At 54.2% G+C, this 8,220-nt stretch overlaps 1 protein-coding gene across 1 annotated transcript in view; it reads right to left on the bottom strand.

Annotated features, from left to right (window-relative positions):
• Positions 1-5,398, bottom strand: part of spdl1 (spindle apparatus coiled-coil protein 1) — an 8,672-nt gene extending 3,274 nt beyond the window's left edge. Inside the window, exons 1-9 of the mRNA XM_080522297.1 lie at positions 5,364-5,398; positions 3,322-3,483; positions 3,033-3,209; positions 2,678-2,872; positions 2,425-2,574; positions 2,226-2,324; positions 1,595-1,705; positions 1,380-1,520; positions 438-535 (exon numbers count right to left, since the gene is read on the bottom strand). Coding sequence (XP_080378423.1) covers positions 438-535; positions 1,380-1,520; positions 1,595-1,705; positions 2,226-2,324; positions 2,425-2,574; positions 2,678-2,872; positions 3,033-3,209; positions 3,322-3,483 — 1,133 coding nt within the window. The 5' untranslated portion in view covers positions 5,364-5,398. The remainder of the gene's footprint in view (positions 1-437; positions 536-1,379; positions 1,521-1,594; positions 1,706-2,225; positions 2,325-2,424; positions 2,575-2,677; positions 2,873-3,032; positions 3,210-3,321; positions 3,484-5,363) is intronic.
• Positions 5,399-8,220: the final 2,822 nt, after the last annotated feature.

Consider the following 8,220-nt stretch of genomic DNA (forward strand, 5'->3'; position numbering starts at 1 on the left):
CACACACACACACTCACACACACACACACACACACACACACACACACACACTCACACTCACACTCACACTCACACTCACACTCACACTCACACTCACACTCACACTCACACTCACACTCACACTCACACTCACACTCACACACTCACACACTCACACACTCACACACTCACACACTCACACACTCACACACTCACACACTCACACACTCACACACACACACACACACACACACACACACACACACACACACACACACACACACACACACACACACACACACACAGACAGAGAGAGAGACAGACAGACAGACAGACAGACAGACAGACAGACAGACAGACAGACAGACAGACAGACAGACAGACAGACAGAGAGACAGACAGAGAGACAGACAGACAGACAGACAGACACACACACACACACACACACACACACTCACACACTGCTGTGGAGCTTCATCTTCAGCAGGTCAGTGTAGTACGTCTCGTCTTGTCCCTCGGACGCAGCAGGAGTGGACGGCTGAGTCTTCAGCAGCATCTGGACACAGAAGACATGTTGAGGACAAGTCAAGCCTCCCGCCTCCACCAGATGGCGCTCCACCAGGTGGCCCTCCACCAGGTGGCGCTCCACCAGGTGGCGCTCCACCAGGTGGTTCACCAGACCGTGGTTCATGAAGCTTCATTTGGCCTCAATGTCAGTCAGTCAGTAGGTCAGTAGGTCAGTCAGTAGGTCAGTCAGTAGGTCAGCAGGTCAGTCAGTCAGTAGGTCAGTCAGTAGGTCAGTCAGTAGGTCAGCAGGTCAGTCAGTCAGTAGGTCAGTCAGTCAGTCAGTAGGTCAGTCAGTAGGTCAGAACCTGGACCAGACGGTCAGAATCACGATGTTCTGATTCTAGACTAGAGTCTTTTATAAACTTTAAGAACCTTTTGATCAGACAGTTTGTCTGGAGCCTCAGAACCGTGAGAACGACGGAACCACAGCGACGTTCAGAACCGTGAGAACGGCGGAACCACAGCGACGTTCAGAACCGTGAGAACGACGGAACCACAGCGACGTTCAGAACCGTGAGAACGGCGGAACCACAGCGACGTTCAGAACCGTGAGAACGACGGAACCACAGCCACGTTTAAAGTTTCAGAACACGAGAAACACTGAAACTATCTGATGCTGAATTTGAGGTTTGTTGACTTTAATTCTGAAGGACAGAAATCTGATGAATCATTTGATTATTTCAGTCATTTTGGCCTCTTGTGTTTCAGCCGTTTAGTTTCCTGCTGGCTGCAGCCTGACGTAGCCCCCCCTCTCACCTCCACCTCCACCCTGACGTAGCCCTGCTCTCACCTCCACCCTGACGTAGCCCTGCCTGACGTAGCCCCCTTCTCACCTCCACCTTCTCCAGCTTCTGCAGTTTGCTCATGAGAGTCTGGATCTCCCCGTTGCGCTCCGTCAGCATCGCCTGCAGCCTCTCCAGCTGCGCCGGGTCGGCTCTGGATCCCTGCAGCTGCATCAGCGTGGCCAGCTGCACCTGCAGCACACACACACACACACCCCCCATCAGCGCCCCGTCCCGTGCAGCAGGTGACCTCTGACCTCTGGTACCTTCATGCGCTGCAGGTGCTGCTTGCTGAAGGCGTGCGTCTTCTGCAGCGACTGGAACTGGACCTTCATGCTGATGAGACGTTTCTCCATCTGCGCCCGCTGGTCCTCCAGCTGCAACGTGGCAAACACAACCGTCCTCACGTCTGTCCTGCGGCGGAACCACACGGTGGTGGAACCGCACGCCGGTTCTCTGCGGCGGAACCACACGGTGGTGGAACCACACGGCGGTTCTCTGCGGTGGAACCACACGGCGGTTCTCTGCGGTGGAACCACACGGTGGTGGAACCACATGGCGGTTCTCTGCGGTGGAACCACACGGTGGTGGAACCACACGGCGGTTCTCTGCAGTGGAACCACATGGCGGTTCTCTGTGACGAACCACACGGTGGTGGAACCACACGGCGGAGGAACCACACGGCGGTGGAACCACACAGTGGTTCTCTGCGGCGAACCACACGGTGGTGGAACCACACGGCGGTTCTCTGTGGCGAACCACACGGTGGTGGAACCACACGGCGGAGGAACCACACGGCGGTGGAACCACACGGCGGTTCTCTGTGGCGAACCACACGTCGGTGGAACCACACGGCGGAGGAACCACACGGCGATGGAACCCCATGCCGGTTCTCACCTCAGCGAACAGAGAGTTTCCTTTGCTGTTGGGATCCTGCGCCGCCTGGAGAACCTGGTCCAGCTCCACCTGCAGGTCCCGGTTCTGCTCGCGGGATTTCTGTGGAGCAGAGCGAGGGACACACCTGAAGCAGGCAGGGGGGGGTGGAGGAGGGGGGGTGGGGGGTGGGGGAGACCCCGGCATTGGGTGGAGCGCTTACCTCCAGGGCGTTGAACCAGGACACCGCCTCCCGCTCCCGCTCCTCCTTCTCCTCCGTCACGTGACGGAGCTGCTTCGTCAGGCTGCTGCAGCTCAGCTGCAGCTGCTGCTCCCGGTACCGGCTCTCCTGCAGCTCCTGCTCCACCTCCACCTGACACACACACACACACACACACACGCTGAGTGACGGAGGCTCTGCTGCAGGCCGCCCTCCTCCTCCTCCTGCTGCTTCAGACCCGCTCCGCCTCCGTCACCTTCAGACTCTCCAGCTCCAGGATCTTCAGCTGCACCTCCATCACCTCCGAGGTCATCGACACCTGCTGGTGCTCGCTCAGCGCTCGCAGCTCCTCCACCTTGCTGCTCAGCGCCTCCGCCTGCAGCTCCACCTTGTGCTTCAGCTGCTTCTCGCTCAGCTGAGACTCGTCCAGCGACGCCTGCGTTCGCAGCAACTGACAACAACAACACCACCACCCGGACGTTAGTGTCTTTAGCAGGTGGTGCACCACCTCTCCATCCACCGTCCCTCAGTCCCGGAGGGCAGAATGACCCCCATCGCCATGGTTACGCCCGACACAAGGAGGATAATTGCTGGAAATGGTGGTGAAGCACCTTGTTGTGCAGCTCGGCCACGACCCCACCGTGACTCCTCTCCAGACTCTCCTGCTGCTCCTGCAGCTGCCGCCTCTGCTGCAGCTTCACGCACTCGTAGTCCGACTGCAGGGACTCCAACACCCGGGTCTTCAGCTCCACGTCCTTCTGCAGGGAGTACTTGTCCTGCTCCAGCGCCTGCGGGGGGGGGGGGGGGGGGGGGGGGGACGGACGACACACACACACACCTCAGCACAAACGCAGTCCCAACGCGTCGGGTTTCCTCGTCATCGTTGGCGTCGCCGCTGACCTCCAGCGCCTTGGTCATCTCCACCCTCTGCTCGTCCAGCCGGGTCTGCAACTCCATCTGCTGGTGGAGGAGGTCCAGTCCGGCCTGGGCGGCCTGGTGGACCTGGTCCTCCCGCTCCCTCAGCTGACGCCTCAGCAGCTCCACCTCCTCCGGGCTCGTCATCTGCGGGGCGGCCGGAGATGTGAAACAGCGCCGCGATAAAGCTTTACAATTTAAAAGCGAGTTTCCCTTTGTGATGCAGGAGATGAAAGTGTCAAGACTTTGACACGCCCGTTTTAATCCACCAGCAAACATCTGACTGCAGTTTGAGGTTTAATCCATCAGTAGGACCGAGTGCAAGGATCTTTTTCATATAGTGCCGCGATAAAGCTTTACAATTTAAAAGCGAGTTTCACTTTGTGATGCAGAAGATGAAAGTCTTCTGCATCAGACAGGGACGCAAGGAGGCAAAGCCACCCAGACAGGGATGCAAGGAGGCAAGGCCACCCAGACAGGGACGTAAGGAGGCAAAGCCACCCAGACAGGGACGTAAGGAGGCAAAGCCACCCAGAGAGGGACGTAAGGAGGCAAAGCCACCCAGACAGGGACGTAAGGAGGCAGGGCCACCCAGAGAGGGACGTAAGGAGGCAAAGCCACCCAGAGAGGGACGTAAGGAGGCAAAGCCACCCAGACAGGGACGTAAGGAGGCAAAGCCACCAAGAGAGGGACGTAAGGAGGCAAGGCCACCCAGACAGGGACGTAAGGAGGCAAAGCCACCCAGAGAGGGACGCAAGGAGGCAAAGCCTCCCAGACAGGGACGTATGGAGGCAAGGCCACCCAGACAGGGACGTAAGGAGGCAAAGCCACCCAGACAGGGACGTAAGGAGGCAAAGCCACCCAGACAGGGACGTAAGGAGGCAAAGCCACCCAGAGAGGGACGTAAGGAGGCAAAGCCACCCAGACAGGGACGTAAGGAGGCAAAGCCACCCAGAGAGGGACGTAAGGAGGCAAGGCCACACAGAGAGGAACGTAAGGAGGTAAAGCCACCCAGACAGGGACGTAAGGAGGCAAAGCCACCCAGAGAGGGACGTAAGGAGGCAAAGCCACCCAGAGAGGGACGTAAGGAGGCAAAGCCACCCAGAGAGAGACGTAAGGAGGCAAAGCCACCCAGAGAGGGACGTAAGGAGGCAAAGCCACCCAGAGAGGGACATAAGGAGGCAAAGCCACACAGACAGGGACGTAAGGAGGCAAAGCCACACAGACAGGGACGTAAGGAGGCAAAGCCACCCAGACAGGGACGTAAGGCGGCAAAGCCACACAGAGAGGGACGTAAGGAGGCAGGGCCACCCAGAGAGGGACGTAAGGAGGCAAAGCCACCCAGACAGGGACGTAAGGAGGCAAAGCCACCCAGACAGGAGGACCACAGAATACAAGAAAACATCTGACTGCAGTTTGAGGTTCAATCCATCAGTAGGACCAAGTGCAAGGATCTTTTTAATATACGGTATTCCAATGAAGAAATCAACGGTTATGAGAACGTTGGGTCTTTGCTCGGAGCCTCATTCTTCCCCACAGTGGATGAGAGGTGACACTTTACAGACGTGTACAAAACACGACAGTGACCAGGGAGCTCTGGAAACTCCAACACGACTTAGATTTTGAAGTTTTGACAGAAAGAAAATGAACAAAACACGCGCGATTGTGGACTTTTGAGGTGCGTCTTCTACCAGGACACACTTTAAAAGAGAAAATCAGTCTCAATGTGTTTCTCCTGAATACATAAAGGCCAATGAAATGAACTTTTACACGACGACACCACCTCTGAAGACACGTGAGCCACGAATGTGCGCGTACAGAACACAATTCTTTATTATATCTATTGTTTTTGAAGGGTTGATTCGACTGTTTACATCGACGTATGCTAGCGATGCTAACCGCGAACTCGACAAACCCCGTTAATATATCCGACTTCCCCTCAACGTGACTCTAAAACTACTGTTGCCGAGAGCGACATAAGCGTCAAATGTCACGACGGCGACGATGTAAAACAAGAATTGAGTTACTTTGTCGATGTGTCGCCTCGTCGAACCGCCACAGACCTTTGAATCCTCCGCGGGGAATATCGCGAGATCTCCACGCAGCGAGATCTTGACCCGCCGTTAGACATGTAGCGATAGAAACTGCCCGCCTGCACATAGATACAAAACACGAGGCGCCTCTCTGCACCGCCGGTGACGCGCCGACACCGCCGCCATCTTGGGACGGTCTCCCGCTCGTGCTGAACACACAGACTCCAGGCTAGAAAAGCCACACACAAAAAAAACACTCGTAGCTCGCGTGCTCGTCCACGGAGCAACACACATAATGGCCGCCTTGCAATGCCCATACTCGTCCATACTTGTGCCCTCGTGTGCTCCCCCCCCCCCCCCCCCCCCCCCCCGCATTTCGTCAGAACACTTTCATCTATTTTGAATTGAACTCTTCAAAGCACTCCTGGTTGCTAGGCAACAGTTGCCATGGAGTTGGGGATGGAAGTGAGTATGTCGTCACCTTCAAGCTTTGATCAGAAAATGATGAAAGGGACATTTAAACCCTCAGATCACAAGGTCCAAATTTGAAGCCATTTCATTTCTTGATTGTATCTGGGCAGCAGTTTTAACAACTAGCAGCTTCATACTACAAAATACTGATCGACATGCTTATTAAGCATCATTCAGTGAATAGCGGGATTTTCCTGCCGCCGGTCAACACGTATAAAGATATGGTCACGGTTCAAAATTTGAGAGAACCTGGACATGATGAACTTCAAAGAATCAAACAGAGGATTGCTGCGTCAAAGTTACAGCTGGAGCAAAACCAACACATAAGAGAGAATCAAAGAATCCAGGCTGCATATAAAGAGGAGGAGAGGCAACTTGAGAAAGTGATAGCCGCTGAGTTCTACAGGAAATGTGAATTTGAAAATATGAGGAGTGAAGGAAGGAAGCAGGAGGCTACAAGGATTAAGTTTGAAAATTGGGTAGCAGCTAAAAAACAAGAGCAGGAGAATAGAGATCAGGAGATAAAAATCCGTTTAAAAGAAAAAGAACATATCGAGACTACGATGAGAAGACTTCAGCTTGATGAACGTGCTGCCAGGGAAAGAAAGAGAAAATTGGATATGGATACCTTGCTTGAAAACAAGCAAATGATTGCCTTTGCCAAGCAAGTCAAGCTTAAATTGCTGGAAGAAGAGAGAGTGAAAGCTCTGAGAAATGAGGAATACATGAAGAACAAGAGGCAGAGAGACGACGAGTTGAAACAACAACTTCTTGCTGGAAAAAGTAGAGACAAGCGTGTGTCTGAGTTGTTTGTCCAGATTAACCGGGAAAAGAAGCTGAAGGAGGAGCAGGAAGAGCTCAAAAGGCAAAAAATAGAACAACTTAAAGATGCTGAGATGCAGAAACTAAAATTGGAATTGGATGAAAAGAAAGCATGCGAAAAGGCCATATTCAGGGCCGCCCAGGCACAGCAGATTCGGGACAATCAATGCTACCGATCTCAGCAAGTTCAGAGGGACAGACGAGAAGCAGAAAAAGCCTGGACTGTACAAAGCCAAACATACAAAATACAGCGGGAGAAAGAGATGCAGAGACTTGAAGAAGCTGTCAAATGTGAGCAGTTCCTCAGGTCCCAAATGGCGCAAAAGAGACTCGAGGACATTCAGCAGTACAGAGAGAAGTTGAAGGAGAGGCAAAACGAAATCGAGAGGGAGCGTTGCCGCGTCGCGAAACTCAACGAACAGAGAAATGCAAGCTTGAACGAGCTGGCCTTGTTACGTCAGCAGCTGGCCAACGAGAACCCTGTTCTGCCCTTGAGAAAAAAGCTGCCATTCAACACCATTCGCAGTGGAATTCCCCACAGAGCTGCAGCCATGCCCAACTTTTCAACTGCCCTTCCTCCAGTCTCGCTGAACCATCACCGGCAGAGTTCAGTGTCACGTTTCGCAGCACCAGCAAGACAGGGAAGCACATTCCAGTCGCAATGCCACACACAACAGGCACTTCCACTGAGTGTGGCGACGCTTGAAACTGGAAGAAAACAACCTCTGCAAAAGGTTTTCTACCAGAAACAACCTCGAGCTAGCTCAGGGGCTATCGGCAGTTCTTAATGCGCACTGCTAAAGACAAAGACAAAGACTAGACACTTTGGACTTGGGGAAGATAGGAAACTGGACTTGGGGTAGATAGGAAAGTAGACTTGGGGTAGATAGGAAACTGGACTTAGGGTAGATAGGAAACTAGACTTGGGGTAGATAGGAAACTAGACTTGGGGAAGATAGGAAACTGGACTTAGGGTAGATAGGAAACTGGACTTAGGGTAGATAGGAAACTAGACTTGGGGTAGACAGGCGCGCTGTAGGTTTGTGGTTTCTGTTCAAACGCGATGCAGAGGCAGTCAGCGTTCCGTTCAACCGACTGCGGACATGATGCAGAGAAGCTCGGAAGTTGCGGCTGCAGCTCTGCCGGGCACTGTTAGCTCATAGGACTCCCGAGGCAGTCGACAGGTACCGGCAGGCCAAGCGAGCCGCAGCCCGGGCTGTGGTGGAGGCAAAAACTCTGGTCTGGGAGGAGTTCGGAGAGGCCATGGAGGAGGACTTTCGGTCGGCCTCGAGGAAATTCTGGCAAACCGTCCGGCGCCTTAGGCGGCGGAAGCAGTTCTCCACCAACACTGTTTACAGTGGAAGTGGGGAGCTGTTGACCTCAACTGGGGATATCGTTGGGCGGTGGAAGGAATACTTTGAGGACCTCCTCAATCCCACCACCACGTCTTCCATTGAGGAAGCAGAGGCTGGGTTCTCAGAGGTGGACTCGTCCATTACCCAAGCTGAAGTCACCGAGGTTGTTGTGAAGCTCCTCGGTGGCAAGGCACCGGGAGTGG

This window comes from Blennius ocellaris, assembly GCF_963422515.1.
Source record: "Blennius ocellaris genome assembly, contig: SCAFFOLD_285, whole genome shotgun sequence".
Taxonomy (NCBI): domain Eukaryota; kingdom Metazoa; phylum Chordata; class Actinopteri; order Blenniiformes; family Blenniidae; genus Blennius; species Blennius ocellaris.